The 22762-nt window shown below is 42.2% G+C and overlaps 1 protein-coding gene across 5 annotated transcripts in view; it reads left to right on the plus strand.

Moving 5' to 3' along the window:
- SEMA5A (semaphorin 5A) overlaps positions 1-22762 on the plus strand; it is a 659545-nt gene that overhangs the window by 172151 nt on the left and 464632 nt on the right. For all 5 annotated transcript variants that reach the window (XM_084619687.1, XM_084619686.1, XM_084619685.1 and 2 more), the window contains one exon: positions 10643-10843. In XM_084619687.1, coding sequence (XP_084475813.1) covers positions 10711-10843 — 133 coding nt within the window. In that variant the 5' untranslated portion in view covers positions 10643-10710. The remainder of the gene's footprint in view (positions 1-10642; positions 10844-22762) is intronic.

Consider the following 22762-nt stretch of genomic DNA (forward strand, 5'->3'; position numbering starts at 1 on the left):
ATCTTGTTGTACGAATGTGTTGTAACAAAGTGTCAGAAGACTAAGACTGCTGACTCTCTTGTTAGGTTATCAGAGTCAATCCAGCGACAGGTGACACCTGTGTAGCCTCTCTCTTGATGAGCCTCCACACTCCTACAGTTGTGAAAACAGAAAGAACAGATGTGAGTTTATTTTTAATTCTTTCAAGAACCAAGTTGTCCTGCCCCACTAGTTTATTTTGTAACATTTCTGTACACTTAACACTGGCCTTGGGAATAATTCCATTAAGAAAGTGTGAAAGCCACTCTCTTCAGCAAACAAGGGCAGAATATCACTAACAAAATTAAGAATTAGCTTATCTGTTTTTCCTTTAGACCCTAGTCCATCACAGAGTCATTGCTGCTGAAAAGTATCCAAACAGGGTTTCATGCTGTCTGGAATGGCTCATGACCGTGAGTGCCAACCTCAGGGCAGACTGTCAAAAAGCAGGGCAGACACCCAAAACTGGTTGTATGTATGTCATCTGCAAACTTATTAGTGCTAATTTTATGTTTTTTTCTAGGTCATTAATAAATATTTTAAGTAGTGTCGGCCCAAGAGCTGATCCTCCTGAGACCCCCCCACTAAAAATTCTATGATGATTCCCCATTACAGTTGCATTTGAGACCGATTCGTTAATCAGTTTTTAATCAATTTAAAGTGTGACATGTTAATTTTATGTTGTTCTAGTTTCTTAATCAAAATGTCATGTGGCACCAAATCAAGTGCCTGACAGAAATCTAAGTATATTACATGAACACTATTATCAATAGCAATCAAACTTGTAATCTCTTCAAGAAAATACATCAAGTTAGTTTGACTGGATCTATTTTCCATAAACCCATGCTGATTGGCATTAATCACATTACCCTCCTTAAGTCTTTATTAATCGAGTCTTTTATCAGCCATTCCATTATCTGACCTGGGATTGATGTCAGACTGACAGGCCTTTAATTATCCAGGTCATCCCATTTACCCAGGAAAGAATTTTCTGTAGTATCTGACTGATGAATCTTGCCCATATGCTCAGGGTTTAGCTGATCGCCATATTTGGGGTCGGGAAGGAATTTTCCTCCAGGACAGATTAGAAGAGGCCCTGGAGGTTTTTTGCCTTCCTCTGTAGCATGGGGCACGGGTCACCTGCTGGAGGATTCTCTGCTCCTTGAAGTCTTTAAACTACAATTTGAGGACTTCAATAGCACAGATATAGGTGTGAGGTTTTTTTTTTTGTAGGAGTGGTGGGTGAAATTCTGTGGCCTGCGTTGTGCAGGAGGTCAGACTAGATGATTATAATGGTCCCTTCTGACCTAAATATCTATGAATCTACCTTTTTAAAATATTGACACAATATTAGCTTTCTTCCAGTCTTCTAGAACTTCCCAGGTGTTCCAAGACTTATTGAAAATCAGCATTCATGATCCACTGAGATCATCAGCCAGCTCTTTTAAAATTCTTAACTACAAGACCTGCTGATTTAAAGATGTCTACCTTTAGTTGCTGCTGTTTAACAGCATCCGGAGATACCAGTGGAATCGAAAAAGTGTTATCTGTTTTTTCCCAAATACAGAACAGAACATATTTATATTAGGCATTATTATTGATAATTCTACATTTCCATCTAGTAATGGACAAATACCATTGTTAGGATTCTTTTTGTTCCTAACATACTTTAAAAAATCCTTGTTATTGTCTTTAACTGAGCTAGCCATAGATTTTGCCTTTGCTTCCCTTGTCAATTTTGTACAATTCCTAGCTTCTGATTTATATTCATAACTACTGACTTCCCCTTTCTCCCATTTGTTTATATATTTTTTATAGCCACCTTCACTTGCCCTCTAAAACAAGTCAGTTTTTTAACCAAGGTGGCCTTCTTCCTCACTTGTGTCTTTTTGGGCATCTAATAAAGTGTTCTTATGCAGTTCCCTGTTATCATTCACATTTTTATGATTAAATTCTTCCTCCTAGCTGATTTGGCTTATAATGGTTTTCATCTTTGTGAAATTGGCCCTTTTAAAGCACCAAGTATATATATCATTAGTCTGGACTTTATTCTGTTTGCACATTATAAATGTGATCCACCCATGATCCACTGTACCTAAGTTTCCATTAATTTTTAGTTCTGTGATCAATGCTGTTCATTCTTTAACACTCCCCCTTTTTATCCATCATGAGAAGGTCTAATACAGAATTCCCTTGTGTTGAATGCAACACTTCTTGAGTTAGAAAATTGTTATGTATAATATTTCGAACTACCAAGAGTATTTTAGTATTGGCAGCATGAGGCCCCAGCATATGTCAGTCAAATTGAAGTCTCCCATGATCACATCGATTTTTGCCCCCTACACATTATAGATAGGTGTGTAAGGAGGTGGTCATTCTGTTCCCTGGTGTGATTTGATGGTCTGCAGTGGACACCAACTTGTACCCCATCTTGTGCTTTATTGACATTGATTCATAAGGATTCAAAATAATTTTCTTGCAAATTATCAGTGACTTGGAATACAAGAAGTAACACTCACTCCAGCTGTTGGAAAATATTGAAACCCAAAGAGTGGAGTGTCCTAATGCTGTTATTAAGCAGGAATGTTAGGAATGGCATCCCAATCTTATTTTTGTTTAAAGGGAGATGTATTATATTCATGCATAGTTAGAGAACTGGTGCATGGTTTCTTTAAGAGAGGCACAGGAAGTGAGTCTGAGACTGGCTTTCTCTGAGTGTGTGTGCGCTCATCTGGGCTGTTGAGACCAGAATGTGTATTTGAAAGCCTTGTTAATAAAAGTCTGTTTAGTTTATCCTATCTTGTATGGATCTCCATTTCTGTGAGCAGTCTGAATGGACAGTACACTTACTACCATAAATAAATACATTAAAGTCAATAATCTTCTCATAGTGGTACACATTGCATCCATAAGTATGTACAAGATTGGTCCCATTATACATAGTCCAGCCTGTTTTAAAAACCTTCATTGATGGGGATTTGACAGCCTCCCTTGGAAGTCTATTCCAGTGCTTAACTACCCTTATAGTTAGATTTTTTTTAGCCTAATATCTAACCTAAATCTCCCTTGCTGCAGATTAAGCCCATTGCTTCTTGTCCTACCTTCAGTGGATATGGAGAACAATAGGTCACAGTCCTATTTAGAACAGTTCTTAACATATTAGAAGTGTGTTATTAGGTTCTCCTCCTCAGTCTTCTTTTCTGAAGACTAAACATGTCCATTTTTTTTTACCATTCCCCATAGATCAGGTTTTCTAAACCTTTATCAGTTTTGTTTCTCTCCTCCGGACTCCCTCCAGTTTGTCCACAATTTCCCTACAGTGTGGCACCCAGGATTGGACATGGCACTCCAGTTGAGGTCTCACAAGTGCTGTGTAGAGCAGGACAATTATGTCCCATGTCTTACAAACAACACTCCTGTTAATGCATTGTAGAATATTAGCCTTATTTGGAACTGCATCACATTGTTGACTTATACTCAATTTGTGATCCCCTATATCCCCCAGATCCATTTCAGCAGTACTACCACCTAGTCAGTCATTCCCTGTTTTATGGCTATGTATTTGATTTTTCCTTCCTATGTGTAGTACTTTGCATTTGTCCTTACTGAATTTCATCTTGTTGATTTCAGACTAATTCTCTAATTTGTCAAGGTCATTTTGAATTCTAATGCTGTCCTTTGAAGGGCTTGCAATCCCTTGCATCTTGGTGTCATCTGCAAATTTTATAAGCTTACTCTCCACTCCATTATACAGTTCATTAATTAAAATAGAGAATAGTACTGGACCCAGGACTAAGCTTGCAGGATTACACTAGATATGTCCTCCCAGTTTGACAGCAAAACATTGATAACTATTCTTTGAGGATGGTCTTTCAACCAGTTGTGGACCAATTTTACAGTAATTTCATCTAGACCAGTACTTCTCAAGCTATCTGATGTGGGCGACAGGCAATTTTTTTTTCCAATGTGCGTGCAGATCGGCACCTGATGGCTTGCAGCCCAGCACCACTCCGCGAACCACAACTTTGAGTAGCACTGGTCTAGACCACACTTCCCTTGGATGTCATGTGGGACTTTGTCAAAAGTCTTACTAAAATCAAGAGTGATCATGTATGCTGCGTCTCCTCTATCCATTAGGCCAGTAAACCTGTCAAAGAAGGAAATTAGGTTGGTCTGACATGATTTGTTCGTGACAAATCCATACTGGCCTTATAACTCTCCTATCCTCTAGATGCTTACAAATAGATTGTTTAATAATTTGTTCCAGTATCTTTCCAGGTATCAAAGTTAGGCTGACTCGTCTATAATTCTGTGGGTCCTCTTTGTTCCCCCTTGTAAAAATAAGAATTATGTGACCTTCTCTTGTCCCTGGAACCTCACCAGTCTCTATGAGTTCTCAAAGATAGTTGCTAATGGTTCCAAGATTGCTTCAGTTAGATCCTTAAATATCATAGGATGAATATCATCAGACCCTGCCACTTTAATACATTTAACTTATCTAAATATTCTTTAGCCTATTTCCCTATTTTGAATTGTGTTCCTTTCCCCTTGATGTTAATACTATGTTAAGTATCTGATCACCATTAACCTTTTAGTGAAGACTGAAGCAAAATAGATATTTAACACTGCAGCCTTCTTGATGTAATCAGTTAGTAGCTCTCCTTTCCCACTATGTAGAGGACCTACACTTTCTTGCATCTTTCGCTATCTCCTAATGTACATAAAGAACTTCTTATTGCCTTTTATGTCCCTTACTAGGTATAACTCATTTTGTGCCTTAGCCTTTTCAATTTTGCCCCTACATGTTTGTGCTATTCTTTAATACTTCTCCTTAGCAATTTTGTCCAGGGTTCCACTTTTGTAGGATTCCCTTTTGATTTTCAGATCATTAAACCGCTCCTGAGAAACTGCCAGTTCTCCTGAACTCCTTTCTCCCTTACATTTTCTTCACATAGGGACCTTACCTACCAGTTCTCTGAGTTTGTTAAAGTCTGCTTTTTTGAAGTCCATTGTCCTTATTCTGCTGTACTCACTCCTTCCTTTCCTCAGATTCATGAAATCTACTGTTTTATGATCAGTTTCACCCAAATTGCCTACCATCTTCAGATTCACAACAATTCCTCTCTGTTGGTCTGAATCAAGTCTAAAATGTCTGTCCCTCTGATTACTTCCTCCACTTTCTGAAACAAAAAGTTGTCTCCAAAGCATTCCAAAATTTTATTGGAAATTTTGTGTTTTGTTGTTTTACTTTCCCAACAGATTTCTAGTTAAAGCCCCCATTACTACCAGGTCTTGTATTTTGGATATTTCTGTAATTTGTTCAAGAAATGCCTCACCCACTCCCTCTTCCTGATTCAGTGGTCTATGAAGGACTCCCACTATCACATTACTCCTATTTTTTCCCCTTTTATCTTTGTCTAGAAACTTTCAACTGGTCTGCCTCTTGCCTTCTTCAGGATCGCTGAACAATTTTATATACTTTTGATGTATAATGCAACACCTTCCTTTTTCCCCTGCCTACCTTTCCTGAACAAGCTATAGCCCTCCATGCCAATATTCCAGTCATGAGATTTATGCCACCAAGTCTCTGTGACCCAATTAAGTCATAATTTAGCTTATGTACTAATACTTCCAGTTCATCCTATGTGTTCCCCATACTCCCTAGATTTGTGTATTATGATTATGTTCTCTCTGGAAAGGCATGCTGAAACAAGTGTAATTCAATATTGCTGACCGTGAGCAACAGGCATATCTGTGAGTACATAGCTGCATCAAAACATGGCACCACAGGGCAATCAAACCAGAAATGAGTGAAGTTTCGTTCAAACTACAGGTTTTACATTTTCCTTGTGAAGCAAGGAATTAGACAAAGAGTCTAAATTTGACTGTTCAAAACTAGTTCAGTTCAGTCATGTCTGTAGCTGTATTATCTCCAGTTGCAATCTAAATTAATCAGGGTTAGACTTTGTCAGCACATAGAGAGCAAGCTTCTTAAGTACACTAGAGCTCACCTTAAGTGATCACTCTCGTTACAGTGTGTATGGTAACACCCATTGTTTCATGTTGTCTATGTATATAAATCTCCCCACTGTATTTTCCACTGAATGCATCCGATGAAGTGAGCTGTAGCTCACGAAAGCTTATGCTCAAATAAATTTGTTAGTCTCTAAGGTGCCACAAGTACTCCTTTTCTTTAAGTACACTAGAATCCTTCAGGAAATAGTGTGAGTGATTCAGTTAGGATGTTCTTCCCCATGAATGTGTACTCAACTAATGATAATGTGTATTGGTAGCGGACAGTGTGTTGCCAGTCAAACCATCTTTCAGATAAGGCTCTAAAACTTTTGGCCTGACTACAGTATTTCCGTTCACGAAAGATCTCATGGCACATTTGGGAAATGCAGAAGTTTTAGGTCTGCTTTCCACATAAGTCTTCACTTCCTTGGCTAGACTGGAGTGTTGCCATGTTCCTGTATGCAATGATGAGCTGCCAAAATCTTAACAACCGGTTCCCTCCTCACCCCATGACTCCTGCCCCTTCCAACCCTCCGCGTTCCTTGATGCCCCCCCACCCCAGATCCTTGCTCCATCCATCCCCCTCCCCTGTCTGCCACCAGAACTGGGCAGGAGGGTCTTGTGGCCATCGTAGTGGGTGCCCACCCCGTCCCTAAGAGTCACAGGGACCTGCCAGGGGGCCAGGTGGGGAGTCCTGGCATTGCTTACCTGGGGCAGTTCCCGGGAAGCATCCAGCAGGTCCCTCTGGCTCGTAGGGGCGGGGGAGCATAGCTCGGGGGGAGCAGGGGAAGCAGCCACTCCCCCCACTGATCACATCAAAAGTGGTGCCTTAGGCGCCGACTCTGGGTGCTCCAGGACTGGAGCACCCACAGGGAAAATTTGGTGGGTGTAGAGCCCCCACCGGCAGCTCCCGGCCCCACGCCTGGCCCCAGCTCACTTCACCTCCGCTCTGTCTTCTCTCATGAACGCGCCACCCTGCTCTGCTTTTGCGCCCCCGCTTCCCGCGAATCAGCTGTCCATGTGGGAAGCCTGGGAGGGCTGAGAAGCAGGCGGCAGTTTCGCGCTCAGACCAGGGAGGCAGAGGTGAGCTGGGGCTCCCCTCCCCCCCACCCCCGGGTTACCTGCTGTGGCGCGGACAGCCCTCCTCGCGCCCCCCCGTCCCAGCTCATCTCCGCTCCGCCTCCCTGGGCCTGAGCGCGAAGCCACCGCCTGCATCTCAGCCCTCCCAGGCTTCCCGCGCGAACAGCTGATTCGTGGGAAGCAGGGGGGGAGGGGGCCAAGAAGCAGAGCGGGGCGGCGCATTCAGGGGAGGATACGGAGCAGAGGTGAGCTGGGGCCAGACATGGGGCGGGGCAGGGAGCTGCCGGTGGGTGCTCTGCACCCATCAAATTTTCCCTGTGGGTGCTCCAGCCCCGGAGCACCCATGGAGTCGGCACCTAAGGTGCCACTTTTGGCTGGTTGTTAAATTTAGAAGCCCTTTTAGAACCAGTTGTCCCGCAAGGGACAACTGGTTCTAAAAGGGCTTCTAAATTTAACAACCGGTTCTAGTGAACTGGTTGGAACCGGCTCCAGCTCACCACTGCCTGTATGGTATCACCAGCCATGATCCACTAGCAGATGCACTGGGATGGTGGTTATAGCGAAACCTGCGTGCTGGGGTTTAAAAAAATGCTATGGATTCTTTCCTCAGAAAAAATCCTGTTGAGACAAAGGTTTGGGGAATACAGCCCAGGTCAAAACAGTGATTTATGTCTTTGAGAGGAACACACTAGGGTCCTGTCCTGTGCAGATGCTTAGTGCTTCTTGAAAGGTCCTGAATGCCTTCAACTGCCACTGAAATCAGAGGAACTGAAAGACACTCTGCACCTCATAGAATCAGGCCTGTGTTAGAATTTTATTTCTAACAAAGTATGATTTTGAACATAATCAGTGTTTTTACTTCCATTTACCTCAAGCGTTTTAACTAAGTGAAAAGTTTGATTGGAATGATTTTTCTTGCATGAATTTAAAGGCATCTTTTAACATGATCTTCATTTCTTTCTAAAATGTTGCAAAGTTTTTTAAAATTATATGGTTTGTCCTTTTAAAAATAATTTCTGCTAAATGCTGCACAAATGTAGTGGGATAATCTGATATAGTTTTATTGTAGGAAGCCTTTGTATTAGGTATAATAGAGTGAATTTAATTCCTTTTTAAAAGAAACAAATGTACTCATATAGGCTCACCAAAATATGCTTACAATGCAGTGGTGACAAATGTTAATAGTATCAGTAGTCCATGATTAAATAATGTCTAAGACATGTGATAGGTAGACTTTTATAAAATAAATTATACCTAGATATTCTGTTAATGATTTGTGATCTTTAACTTCGCACAATGCTAAAGAAATTTATTCTTAACCATACTGTATCTCCCTAACTGACATTTCCCCCCTTATTTAATTTCCTTTAAAACCAGCAAGAGTGCTTCTTTGAAGTCTGATCTCATTCTTTGCTTTTTTCCCACCAAAGTCTTAGCTCAAACTTTTCCTAATTTTACCTATTGCTGTTCATCCACTAGTCATATTAAAAATAAAGCAAGAGCCAAATCCTACTACAGTACAGTTAGTTTACTGCACACAAAGAGATAGATGCTTCTCTTGATATGTGTGCATAACTCTTATTAGTGATAAAGGGAGTTACGTATGTGTGCACATTACAGGAAGAATATTTTCATAAAGATTCATTTGTTTGATATGATTTGTATCATATAAATCAGAAAAGTTTACGCTTTATCTTTATTAAACTGTGCAGAACAGCTCAATGAAATCAGACATGCTATATGCCAGTTCTTAGCATTGTTAGCATTGTCACCAATGATTAATTTTGGTGAATGCTCAGTTAAGCTGCCTGCGGCACAAGATCTTTGAGTTATTGTGTTAAGTTGTTAGCGCTTGTAATATTTACATATGGTAGATCTAATAGAACTGGATTTGATCTTGAATACATTTAGTGTTGTGAGTATTCTGCCAGTTACAAAATACAATCTGTGGTTAGTGGATGTTTCAAGGGATTATTAATTACTGTAATATGGGGCTTCTCATCTGTAGGTCACTAGCTTGAATTTGACCCAAGTGGGTACTGACTGAAAGTCATCACTGTTTTGTGGTCTGTGTAAAACAAGTTGTTGATCTCTGTCCAGATCTTATTAGAAAGGTGCTCTCGCTGTTAGAACATCATCACCATAGGCAATCTTGTAGGCAGTCTCATCAAAGCAGTCTGGGATTGACTAAACATGGAGACTGAACAAATCTCACATGCCTAGAGTTACACCTGTAGGCTGAGGCACAGTGCCAGGGCACTTTCGTGAACCTTGCCCTGCTAGTGCCTGTGATATAGAATTCTGTGGACAGGCAGAAAATACATCCTGCCAGGGTTGTCAGTCTGGCATATTTCACAAGCAATATATTGAGTAAAATGAAGGTAGAATGTCTTTTCTTTGATATGCTTAGTATGGAGCAAATGCTCCTCTTTGCTTTAGTGAGAAGAGTGGACCAAGCAGCAGTGGATCTAAGTGAGGATGAGGCAGTAGCAGCTCCATGCCATAGTCACCACAAGGTTTGGGGGCTGGGAGGTTGCTGGGATATGGTGCTGATGGAGGAGAAAATGGCTACAATGTGGCATCTCATGCCTCCCCTCAGCCCTACGGGGATACCTTGTGTAGCTACTGACCTCATCAGAATTAACTTATACTACGTTTCCCTTCACTGAGCAACAGCCAAAACCCCCTTTCAGAGAGCTTTGGAGGGCAATGGCCAGTGTGCTAAGCTCATGGGAGTATGATTTCTTTTGGAGCTGGATGCCATGGAACTCAGTGGATAAGAGGTAACATAGAGGTACTTTGGTACAGCCCTTGAGATTTCTGCAAATCTCAGGAAAGTATTTTTGGTGGGGTCAGGGGGAGGGGGTTTGACACTTCTTTGGGTTCTGCAGGATAGCAAATCTGACTGTCACATGGAAGCAATCAGATGGAAACTGTGGGTCTAGTTCCATTGAAGTTGCTGGCAAGATTCCCATTGACTTGAGTAGTGCAGAATTGAGCCTTGTGTGAGTGCAAAGTTGATTTTTATTGTCTTATGTGGAAATAGCCTTGCTATGGAATGGTTTAGCCCAGGGCACATAAGTAATTTGAGTAGATTACATGAGTTGTTTTCAAAGACTACTTGGGTTATAGTTTCTAAAGGTGATTTAATAATTATGGCATATTCTAATTTAAGAAAATACTGTTGTTTTGTAAGCTGCTTCTAAAAGAAAATGTTATATGTGTACATCTCTCCTCCCACACATGTCACAAAGTGGGAAAATATAAATCTAAAATATAAGAAAACAAAATTTTTGTGCATGCCAATGGAAGATAAAAACATGTCTTTTTCATTAATTCCCAAATTCATGGAAATGTAATTGACAATTTTATGATGTAAAATTACAAAAGGCTGTCATTCACTTTTGAGAAGTCAAACCCCACGGGGAAGGAAAACAAAGGATTATTTTCCATTGCAAACCTAACCAATTGTTTTGTTTTCTATTAGCTGTCCTCGGAGTCATTGAATTCTTTTCTTTGCATTCTTCAGGTCCTTTCCACACATGAATACAAGGAGAGTTGCCAGTTAAAGGAAAAGTGACCAGTGCAGAGGACGACATGACCACCATGAAGGGAAACAGTCTGGTTGCATTGCTGGTTGCAGGTTTGGGAGTCATAGGAATTTTAGTGTCAGCAGTTACAGAAGATTCCCAGTGCCAGCGAGCTGAGCACCCTGTTATAATGTATAAAGGTAAGGAGCATTTCCCCTCCTCTTCCAAACAAATTTTCCAAAAAAGGGAAAAAATACCACACAAGCCCTTTACCTCTGGAAGTTTTTGTTTATATCACACATTGGCACCAAGTGAAAATGAATTTAGTGCCCTCTGCCTAGTTGCCTATCAATATTTGTCCAGAAATCAACAGACAATTTGATTGATTGTACAACTTCAGCTCCGAAGAGTCCCAGGTCTGGAACAATAGCAATATTAAAGGTTGAGAAGGATTAAAGTGTATTGGCGGAGCTCTGTGTTGAAACTTGCCCAGTGTCTGACCTCACTATACTATACTCTTTTTAGTGCAGTTAGTAGTCTCTCTCTTTCATGAGCTCTGAACTGACTCACACAGTTTAAAAATATAATAAAATAAAAGCTTTCCACTGCTATTCTGCATGGGCACTTAGTGATGCCACAAACTATTAAACCAGCAGAACATGTATCTGACCATCCTCAGCTGCAAGGTGAACACTGCTGCATTCCCATCAGTCAGTGTCAGGTCTCCAGAATACCTCTGCTGTTCTTAAAATCTGCCATGTATGGTGCAGGTGGTTTCTGCCATGCTGTCTGGGAGATCTTATAGGACAGCTCTAATTCTGAATTAAATAGAGAGAGGCAGGGAGAAGAAACGAGATGAAATACATCTCAGACAGGCTAATACAAATGAGTGTACAAACTTTGCTCACAGTTCTCTTCTGAATGTGTAATTGAAGGTGCTAACAGCATTAGATCTCTCATTTTCATTTGTAATTAAAACACAAAATGGATGAGCATACCTTCTGTAAATACTGCACTTTCTGTCCTTTTGGTTACCACTGCAATCATTACAGTGCTGAGAGTGACATATGGATAAATCAGAATACATGTTAACCAGGTCGTACTCTCCCTTTCACCCTGCAATAGGGAGGATGCTGGTTGCATTGCCTTTTCAGTATAGAAGTAGTATTTGCCATGACAGGATCCGAGCTAGCAGAGTTGTCAGCACTCAACATGATCCACTGGGTTGAGCCCCTGCTTTGTTTGCAGAATTGTTTTCTTGATTACTTACTTTCTGGATTCATGAGGTAAGAGCTATTAAAACCTCCTGCTCATTAGGCTTACGACTTACCTCAGCCTTTATTGTAATTCTTAACAAAATGACTGCACCAGGAAAAAAATAGCAGCCCTTCAGGACAACAAGTTTACAATTAGCTTATTGACTTTCATCACCATCTGAATTTAATTTTAAATATTTGTTGTCTAAAGTCTGTCTAAAGAACAGAAGTGCACTGAGCAAGGCTAAGGGAAAAAAGAGTTCAGTAGAGCTGGCAGTTTTTTAAAGAGGCATCATTTAGGGCACAAAAGCAAATTATCCCAGTGCATAGGAAAGTATGGTATGAGACCATCCTGGCTTAACAAGGAGATCTTCTGTGACTTCAAACTCCAAAAAAGTCATGCAAAAAGTAAGAACTAGGTCAAATTATGAAAGATGAATATGAAAAAACCCACAAACATGTAGGTACAAATTTGGTGCTTCACTAGCACTAAATGTGCTTAAACTAGCTAGGGACATAAAGGGTAACAAGAAAACATTTTGCAAATACATTGGAAGAAATACCAAAGACAGAGTAGGCTCATTACTTAATGAGAAGGGAAAGACAATAACAGAAAATGCGGATGGCTGAGGAGTTAAATGCCTTTTTTCGTTTCAGTTTTCATCAAAAAGGATAGCAGTAATTGGAAAACTGACATAGTGAACATCGGTGTAAATTGGGTAGGATCTGAGGCTAAAGTGGGGAAAGAACAAGTTAAGAATTATTTAGACAAGTTAAATGTCTTCAAGTCAGCAGAGCCTGATGAAATACACCCCTAGAATACTTAAGGAACTAGCTGGTGAGATCTCTGATCCACTAGTGATTATCTTTGAGAACTCATGGAGATGGGAGAGATCCCAGAGTAGTGGAAAAGGGAAAATATGGTACCTATCCATAAAAAGGAGAATCAAGACAACCCAGGGAATTCTAGACCAGTTAGCCCAATGTTGGTACCCGGAAAGATAATGTAGCAAATAATCACACAATCAATTTGTGAGTACCTAGAAGATAAAAAGATAATAACTAACAGACAAGATGGATTTGTCATGAACAAATCATGTCAAACCAACCTAATATGCTTTTTTCATGGGGTAATAAGCTTTGTGAACAGGGGAGAAGCAGTAAATGTGATATGTCTCAACTTTAGAAAGCTTTTGATACTGTCTCACATGACCGTCTCATTAGCAAATTAGAGAAATATAGCCTAGATGAACCTATTATGAGGTTGGTGCATAACTAGTTGGAAAACCATTCTCAGATAGTAATTATCAATAGTTCACAGTGGAGCTGGAAGGGCATATTGAGTGGGATCCCTTAGGGGTCTGTCCTGGATCTGGTTCCATTCAATATCTTCATAAATTGTTTGGATAATGGCATAGAGAGTACACTTACAATGTTTGCAGTTGATACCAAATTGGGAGTTGTTGAGTATTTTTTGGGACAGGATTTGAATCCGAAATGATCTTGACAAACTTGAGAAATGATCTGAAATAAATAGGATGGAATTCAATGTGGCCAAATGCAAATTACTACACATAGGAAGTAATAATCAGTCTCATAAATACAAAGTGGGAAATGACTTCCTAGAAATGAGTACTGCAGAAGAGGATCTGGGGGTGATAGTGGATCACAAATGAAATATGTCTTCACAATGTAATATACCTCTACCCCGATATAATGTGGTCCGAGGGGAGCGGGGCTGCTTTACCTCGTTATATCCAAATTCGTGTTACCGCAGCGGTTCCTCTGCGCCCCCCCCCCCTTACTTGCTGCAGCCCTCCTGCCCCAGCTCACCTCCTCTCCACCTCGTCCCACGAGCGCACCGCTGCTCTGCTTTTCCACCTCCCTCCCAGGCTTGCCACACCAAACAGCTGATTCACGGCAAGCCTTGGGGGGAGGGGAGCAGTTCCGCGGTGGCGCGCTCAGGGGAGGAGGCGGAGCAGAGGTGAGCAGAGGCGGAGGGGGTGTGCGGGAAGGGCCACAGCAAGTAACCGGGGGGTGGGGGGGAAGGGTGCAGAGGAATGTTAAGGAAAAGTTAGCATATGTGCATATGTGACTTCATTTTGGTTTGGGGCCCACCATTGTCTAAAAGCAAACACATATGCACCAGGAGGAGTGTTCCTTAGATACTGTTGTTCTCCTTATCTACTGAGGACAGGACAAGAAACAATGGGCTTAAATTGCAGCAAAGAAGCTTTAGGTTAGATATTAGGAAAAACTCCCTAACTGTAAATGTAATAAAGCACTGGAACAAATTACCTAGGGTAGTTGTGGAATCTCCATCACTGGAAGTTTTAAAGAACAGGTTAGACAAACTGCTGTCAGAGATGGCCTTGATCAGTGTTTCTCAACAACCAATCCATGGACTGGTGCTGGTGCCTGAGATCTCCCAGACACAGTTTAGGAAGGCAACAAGCAGGTCCCTGGTATCAAAAAGATTGAGAAACGCTGGTCTAGATAATACTTAATCCTGCCTCAGAGCAGGGGACTGGGCTATATCTCTTGAGGTCCTTTCCAGTCTTACACTTCTATGATTTTATGAGAGACAATGGACAGATGTGGGATTGGCAGGTTAAAATTGAGGTAGGAGTTCGGGGGTTCATAATTCATTGCTGGGCTGAGGGACAGACAATTGTGGGGGAAGGAACAGAATTAATTATTTAGATATTTTGTGCTTGAGGATAAGCTGCAAGCTTCTATCAGGCAGCATTTTATATACATCTTTATAATTTGATCTCATTCCACAAGAAGTGGAAATTTGGACAGATGACTAGGGAGGAGTATAAAAATATTGCTAGAGCATGCAGGGGTGTAATCAGGAAGGCCAAGGCACAACTGGAGTTGCAGCTAGCGAGAAATGGGAAGGGTAAAAAGAAGGGTTTCTACAGGTATGTTAGCAACAAGAAGAAGGTCAGGGAAAGTGTGGGACCCTTACTGAATGGGAGAGGCAACCTAGTGACAGAAGATGTGGAAAATGCTGAAGTACTCAATGCTTTTTTTGCCTCGGTCTTCACAGACAAGGTCAGCTCCCAGGTTGCTGCACTGGGCAGCACAGCATGGGGAGGAGGTGAGCAGCTCTCAATGTGAAATAACAGGTTAAGGACTATTTAGAAAAGTTGGATATGCACAAGTCCATGGGTCCAGATCTAATGCATCCAAGGGTGCTGAGGGAGTTGGCTGATGTGATTGCAGAGCCACTGGTTATTATTTTTGAAAATTCATGGTGGTCGAGGGAGGACTACTGGAAAAAGGCAAATATAGTGCCCATATTTAAAAAAGGAAAAAAAGAGAACCCAGGGAACTACAGACCAGTAAGCATCACTTCAGTCCCTGGCAAAATCATGGAGCAAGTCCTCAAGGACTCCATTTTGAAGCACTTGGAGGAGTGGAAGGTGATCAGGAACAGTCAGCATGGATTCACCAAGGGCAAGTCAGGCCTGACCAACCTGATTGTCTTCTATGATGAGATAACTGGCTCTGTGGATATGGGGAAAGTGGTGGACGTGATATATCTTGACTTTAGCAAAGCTTTTGATATGGTCTCCCACAGTATTCTTGCCAGCAAGTTAAAAAATTATGGATTGGATGAATGGTCTATAATGTGGATAGAAAGCTGGCTAGATTGTCTGGCTCGATGAGTAGTGATCAACGGCTTGATGTCTAGTTGGCAGCTGATATGAAGCGGAGTGCCCTAGGGGTCAGTCCTGGGGATGGTTTTTTTTAACATCTTTATTAGTTTGATCTGGATGATGGGATTAATTGCACCCTCAGCAAGTTTGCAGATGACACTAAGCTGGGGGGAGAGGTAGATACACTGGAGGGGAGGAATAGTGTACAGAGTGACCTAGACAAATTGGAGGATTGTGCCAAAAAAAATCTGATGAGGTTCAACAAGGACAAGAGCAGAGTTCTGCACTTTGGAAGGAAGAATCCCATGTACTGCTACAGGCTGGGGACCGACTGGCTCAGCAGCATTTCTGCAGAAAAGGACCTGGGGATTACAGTGGATGAGAAGCTGGATATGAGTCAGCAGTGTGCCCTTGTTGCCAAGAAGGCCATGACTTATGAGGAGAGACTGAGGGAACTGGGGTTATTTAGTTTGCAGAAGAGAGGTGTGTGTGGGGAGGGATTTAATAGCAGCCTTCAACTACCTGAAGCGGGGTTCCAAAGAGATTGGAGCTAGGCTGTTCTCAGTGGTGGCAGATGACAAAACAAGAAGCAATGGTCTCAAGTTGCAGTGGGGGAGGTCTAGGTTGGATATTAGGAAACACTATTTCACTAGGAGGGTGGTGAAGCAGTGGAATGGGTTACCTAGTAGGTGGTGGAATCTCCATTCTTAGAGGTTTTTAAGGCCCGACTTCACAAAGCCCCGTCTGGGATAATTTAGTTGGTGTTGGTCCTGCTTTGAGCAGGGGATTGGACTAGATGACCTCCTGAGGTCTCTTCCAACTCTAATAGTCTATGATTTGGGTCCCCCACCCAGAGCTCCCAAAAGCGGCCAAAATCATGTTACTGTTTAAATTTGGGAGAGTTGGTAACACTGTTAAATTGCTACACAGAATCTGGGGATGGAGGGAGGGAGTTCAAAAATCAAAAGGCAGAGCAGTCTCATTATTTTTCGGGTCTGGCTCATGATTTTTGAACACGTTAGGTTGGCAATTCTGCCATTATATGACTTTGTTTTCAGTTGCCAAACTTTAACCATTCAGGATGACCTTTTCCATATCAGTTTCCACATGCTCAGTAGCAACTTGTTGGAGTTTGAAAGCTAAATTCTCTTAAAATTCCATCAGCGCGTAGCATGGTCCATTCTAGGAGTGCAGGGGCTGAGTAGGACTTGCTTTGAAATTGCTTCTCCTGGCTGTCAGGGGCTGCTATGGCACCAGACATAGAAATAGAGAGCAGAGGGACTGGCTTTTACAGTTCTCCACCTGCTGGAGCCCAGGGATCATGAAGGATAAGGTGGCAGCATCCTGACTGAAATGCAGAGGAGTGAGGAATTAGAAGAAGGGAGAGAAGGAGTTGGAGAAGTCAGAGGGTGGGGAGGAGTGTAGAGAAACCAGGGGTGGTGGGGTGGATAGATTCAGATGGGGACACAGTCAGTAGCTCGGGCCTGTGGGGTCAATAGGAGAAAGGAGGGGAGGAAATGGAGAGGGAAAGAAGCCAGGGGGATGCGGGGGTGGAAAGAAGCGGAGATGGTGAGGGGCAGACATTAATTTATTTTCACAGCACCCTGTGAGGTGAGGGGGTAGAAAATGTCAACAATGTACACTAATGTTGGGTACCCAATTTCAGATGCCAGGGCTGATTTTTCAGAGAATTTAGAATTTTGTAATATTTACTTGTTCAAAGCACAGCTCCCATTGACCTTAACTGTAGCTGTGAAATGCCTTAACCACAAGACTTTTAGCTTACTTCAATTCCCTGCATCATTTACTACCCACCTTCCAACTTCTTCAACAAATAAAACAGAGGTCCTACAGACAACAGTGTCCTTCACTGTGTACTGAGTGAGGCTGGGGTCCTGTGGAAAAAAATAGTGTTATAATGTAATTACAGATCGGATCATAATGCAGGTGCAGAAAGGGGCTGGATTAAGGTTGAACAGGCCACCTTAATTCTCACTTTACCTTACTATTGAGCGCTTGACTTTGCAACCTTGACGCTATTTAAGTGTGAGGGGTTTTTTGTGGGGGGTGTTGTTGTTCGTAAAATATATATATAATTGAAAAGTTCTATACATTTTAATACAGAATAATTGAGAATCATTTCCATATTCACTTGGTGAAATCTGATAATTAAAGGTGAAAAATTATCATAAAAATGAAGAGTTGAGTCAGGGCTCTGTTGCTATCCATGTATTTCAGCCCAGGTTTGGGAATATGCACTGAACCTGGCCTGCTGTTGTTTGCACAATTTAGCCCTTGTTCTTTTCCATGATCCTCCTTATTCCACATGTAGCATGTCTACTTGTCTTATTAACAAACAGGGCTATGGGTACCCGCATGGCCCACAGTATGCCAACATTTTTATGGCTGATTTAGAACAACACTTCCTCAGCTCTCGTCCCCTAACGCCCCTACTCTACTTGCGCTATATTGATGACATCTTCATCATCTGGACCCATGGAAAAGAAGCCCTTGAGGAATTCCACCATGATTTCAACAATTTCCATCCCACCATCAACCTCAGCCTGGTCCAGTCTACACAAGAGATCCACTTCCTGGACACCACAGTGCTAATAAACAATGGTCACATAAACACCACCCTATACCGGAAACCTACTTACCGCTATTCCTACCTACATGCCTCCAGCTTTCACCCTGACCACACCACACGATCCATCATCTACAGCCAAGCTCTGCAATACAACCACATTTGCTCCAACCCCTCAGACAGAGACAAACACCTACAAGAGCTCTATCAAGCATTCTTACAACTAAAATACCCACCTGCGGAAATGAAGAAACAGATTGATAGAGCCAGAAGAGTTCCCAGAAGTCACCTACTACAGGACAGGCCTAACAAAGAAAATAACAGAACGCCACTAGCCATCACCTTCAGCCCCCAACTAAAATCCCTCCAATGCATTATTAAGGATCTACAACCTATCCTGAAGGATGACCCAACACTCTCACAAATCTTGGGAGACAGGCCAGTCCTTGCCTACAGACAGCCCCCCAACCTGAAGCAAATACTCACCAACAACCACATACCACACAACAGAACCACTAACCCAGGAACCTATCCTTGCAACAAAGCCAGTTGCCAACTGTGTCCACATATCTATTCAGGGGACACCATCACAGGGCCTAATAACAACAGCCACACTATCAGAGGCTTGTTCACCTGCACATCCACCAATGTGATACATGCCATCATGTGCCAGCAATGCCCCTCTGCCATGTACGTTGGTCAAACTGGACAGTCTCTACGTAAAAGAATAAATGGACACAAATCAGATGTCAAGAATTATAACATTCATAAACCAGTCGGAGAACACTTCAATCTCTCTGGTCACGCGATTACAGACATGAAGGTCGCTATCTTAAAACAAAAAAACTTCAAATCCAGACTCCAGCAAGAAACTGCTGAATTGGAATTCATTTGCAAATTGGATACTATTATTTTAGGCTTAAATAGAGACTGGGAGTGGCTAAGTCATTATGCAAGGTAGCCTATTTCCCCTTGTTTTTTCCTCCCTCCCCCCCCCCCCCCAGATGTTCTGTTTAAACTTGGATTTATGCTGGAAATGGCCCACCTTGATTATCATACACATTGTAAGGAGAGTGGTCAGTTTGGATGAGCTATTACCAGCAGGAGAGTGAGTTTGTGTGTGGGGGGCGGGGGGGGGGTGAGAAAACCTGCATTTGTGCTGGAAATGGCCCACCTTGATTATCATACACATTTTAAAGAGAGTGGTCACTTTGGATAAGCTATTACCAGCAGGAGAGTGAGTTTGTGTGCGTGGTTTTTGAAAAAAAAAAAAGGGGGGTGGGTGAGAAAACCTGGATTTGTGCTGGAAATGACCCACCTTGATTATCATACACATTGTAAAGAGAGTGGTCACTTTGGATGGGCTATTACCAGCAGGAGGGTGAGTTTGTGTGTGTGTGGGGAGGGGGGGGGGCGGAGGGTGAGAAAACCTGGATTTGTGCTGGAAATGGCCCAACTTGATTATCATACACAAAGCGATCACTTTAGATAAGCTATTACCAGCAGGAGAGTGGGGTGGGAGGAGGTATTGTTTCATGGTCTCTGTGTATATAATGTCTTCTGCAGTTTCCACAGTATGCATCCGATGAAGTGAGCTGTAGCTCACAAAAGCTTATGCTCAAATAAATTGGTTAGTCTCTAAGGTGCCACAAGTACTCCTTTTCTTTTTGCTAATACAGACTAACACGGCTGTTACTCTGAAACAGGGGTGGGCTTCCCAATCCCAGTGACCTGCTTCCCTATACTGAGAGTGGTTGGTCACTCATCCCTGTAGGGTTTCTGATGGTTAATAGGTAAAATTCAGTGTCCTCCTCCAAATGAAAGTTTTTTGGGGAGATGGGATAGGGACACCTTCCCTTTCCTGCTGCTGCCATTGGCTCTACTGATACAACAACAGATAGCGTACTATTCAGAGCTGTCTGGAAGATGATAATTCTGTTACATAACGTTTGAGGTTTCAAAAATTGTTTCCATTCCACACTGGAAAGTAATCAAAACCTTAAGAACATGTTCATGAGATGGAATTGTTTCATAATGTCTGGTTTTGGTTCAACAACCTGAGGCTTTCAATTTGGGTCTCTCTCTTGATTTTCCTGAAGAAACCGGTACATCTCCACAAAATAGTGCAACTTCAGCGAAACGGCATATTTCAATGAAATTTCATTTTGTCAAAAATGTTTCGACTAGCTCTAGTCATAATCACTAAACACCATCTCTTGGGATCCCTGAGAGAACCCTAGCAAATGCACAGTAGGGAAGCAGAGCTTCATAATCTGTAATATATGGCTGCTAGACAGCTCCTGGGGTTCCCTAGCTACAGCAAGGTACTGTGTCTCCAGAGCAGGCATCAAAAGATAAGCCAAAAGAGATGTTTTTTTTTCCCCAAGACTGGTTGGAAGAGGCCAGAATTGCATGGAAGCCTTGGAGATTACCTGGGGAGGTTGTGGAATTTCTGTCATTGGAGATTTTAAAGAACAGTTTAACACCTGTCAGGGATGGTCTAGATAATACTTAGTCTTGTCTCGGTGCAAGGACTGGACTAGATGACCTGTCGATATTGCTTCCAGTCCAACACTTTTATGATTCTATGATTATGTGGATTTTACAACCTGAACATCCAAACATATAACCCTTGTGCATGGAACCTGCAGGATGAGGTTCATGTTGTTGTCATGACCTGAACTTTGTAGCGTTTGCCCAGCCCTAGACCTCAGTTCTGCACTCTGTATCCTCCTGCACAGTTGCTGGTTTTATTAATTTCTAGAGGAAGGCACCTTCCTGCTCTGTGTACAGTAGTTTCCAGGGATGTTATCAGTGCTTCAGGAGGAATAATGAGCTCTGAAGTCAGGCCTTGCAGCCAAATAGCCTTTCTTTGAACTCTAGGTTAATTTCTAATTTTGTAAAAAACATCTTACATTATTATCAAATTTACTGTCAGGGTCTGATCCTGAGAGGTGACGAATACCAGCCAGGGCTGAGAGCACTCAGAATCATGCGGAAGCCACTTTAAAACATGCAAAAGCCAGCCCTAAGTTTACAGAAATCTTTTAAGAAAACTTTTTAAACTCTTTTAGACATTTATAAACTGAACAAGATTTGTTTTCTAGCTTTTGCCTTACCAAAGTAGTAGTGAGTTTATTTGACCATGTGCTCCCTGAGAGGCCTATAGGAAGCATGATAGATGAAGTACAAACTGCTACTAAATAAAATTAATTGAGTGAGAATCTTCTGTAGTGTAAGGCTGAACAGGTGCAAACAAAAAAACAACTTTAAAAAGTACCCTGGAGTTGTCATAGTGACATATGGGAAGGGAACTTGGTTCTTTGCAGAGCTCAAACTTCCCTTTCCATTCCCCTGTGAAACTTGATTGCTTTCAGCTTGCAGGATATTTTAGGTGATGATCCTGTTGAATAGCTCACAGAAAGGCACATAATTTTTTCACTGATTATTCTTTCATCTTAATATTTCTAACTGGAGGATTGTGGCATATCATCTAAGTGCCAACTGCATAAGTGCCCCCATGTCCACATTCAGTAGAGAATCCCCACTCACTTTCTAATCTGGCAGTTAAAAAGAAAGGAGAGAGAGTCCATGAGATGCTGAGAAGACAAAAATATATTGTGATACAACATGGCCAGAAGGCAGCAGGAGAGTGATATAGGAGAGATATGTAAGTCCCAGGATGAGGAGAAGCCTTATTCCTTGTAGAGTGAAGAAAGGTTTCTATAGATCAATTAAAAGCACCTGAAGCCAATTAGAGCACCTGAAGCTAGTCACCTGATAAAGCCCCCTGCTTCAATCAGCCAGGGGAAGGAGTTGGAGCAGAGGAGAGTTTGGAGAAGTGCCGTGGCTGGCTTGAAGACCAAGACCCTAGGTAAAGAGACACCCGGCTTGTGCAGAGAGAGAGAGGGCAGGAAGCCCCAAAAGCTGAAGAGCAGGAGAGGGAAGTAGCCCAGGGGAAGGAAGCACTAGTTCAAGTGGTTTACCACTATCCCTAGGGCCCTTGGGCTGGGACCTGGAGTAGAGGGCGGGCCTGGGTCCCTCCCTCTCCACTACCCTTCTCTGGGTTACTAGTGGGACAGCAGATACCCTAGTTCAGGGGCAGGAAACTGTGCCCTGAACCCCCTCCAAGAGGAGGAAGTGCTGGACCCATCATAATCGTACTGGCAATTTGCCACAATATTCAAAGGATTATCTTTGTGATTTTAAAATACATCTTCTGTATCTATTTCTTACATACGCAGTGCCAATAGCCATGAGATAAATTGCTGAACCATGTGATTGATTAATCTATCATGCCCTTTTTCTGCCTTATCTGCACTCTGCCTACTATTCCATCTCCCTAGGAACTATACAAATAACCTAAAAGAGCCTGCACTACTCATGAAAATGTCACAACTTTAAAACGCTTTATCTTAGGCCCTTCCAGAGCCATCAGTGAGTTCAGTGTGTCCCACTGAGAAGCTGGAAATCTCCCCTACCAATTGTTTGAAGTCAGTGGGAGCTGTTGGGATCTCAGCATTTTGAAAACCAGACTACTAATTCAGGTGCCCAAGTATGTATTTAACAGCTTGACTTTAGGCAGCAATTTTGAAAAGATCTTTGAGC

Source organism: Lepidochelys olivacea (genome assembly GCF_965140295.1).
Source record: "Lepidochelys olivacea isolate rLepOli2 genome assembly, chromosome: 2".
Lineage (NCBI taxonomy): Eukaryota > Metazoa > Chordata > Testudines > Cheloniidae > Lepidochelys > Lepidochelys olivacea.